The 488-nt window shown below is 46.1% G+C and overlaps 1 protein-coding gene across 1 annotated transcript; it reads right to left on the reverse strand.

The window, feature by feature from the left end:
• Positions 1-5: 5 nt before the first annotated feature.
• LOC109131867 (nuclear pore complex protein NUP88-like) lies at positions 6-485 on the reverse strand (the record flags this gene model as incomplete). The annotated part of the gene is made up of 1 exon (XM_019243043.1): positions 6-485. A coding segment is annotated over one exon (480 nt), but the record flags the coding sequence as incomplete, so codon positions are not given.
• Between the last annotated feature and the right edge of the window lie 3 nt (positions 486-488).

A 488-nucleotide genomic window follows, 5' to 3' on the forward strand; every position in this document is an offset into this window, starting at 1 on the left:
GCTTCATCTTTTCCAGTGGCCTGACTTGTGAAGGGAAGAGAGTGTAAGACTGTTGAATCAATACCACCGTCGTGGAGGGAGTATATTCGTTCTGGCAAAAGGGAGTCAGCAAACAAGGTAACAAGAGAGCCACCTTCACGCTTTGTGGGAAGAGCCAAATCAACCATTGCAAGTCTTAACAGTGGCGGCGGATGCCCTAACCAAACAGTGTGATCGAGCGGCAGATTTGAAGTTGCAACTGGTAGCTCACCTATGTTTGACTCACAAATCATAGCAACTCCTTGTATTTTGTTGTGGGAGTTCATGCGAAGACGAGATGAGTTACCAGATATCCAAACTGGCTGGATTTCATCAACCAGAGCATCAACCTGTAATTGTCCAGCACTCCAGGCAGTTACCAGAACCGAATCTTTGCTGACAAGATTATATAATAGACTCACTGCCCTGCCTTTACATTCTGTCTCCCGAACAGCGAAATCTTCATCTCC

The sequence above is a fragment of the Camelina sativa genome, unplaced genomic scaffold (genome assembly GCF_000633955.1).
Source record: "Camelina sativa cultivar DH55 unplaced genomic scaffold, Cs unpScaffold06795, whole genome shotgun sequence".
NCBI lineage: Eukaryota > Viridiplantae > Streptophyta > Magnoliopsida > Brassicales > Brassicaceae > Camelina > Camelina sativa.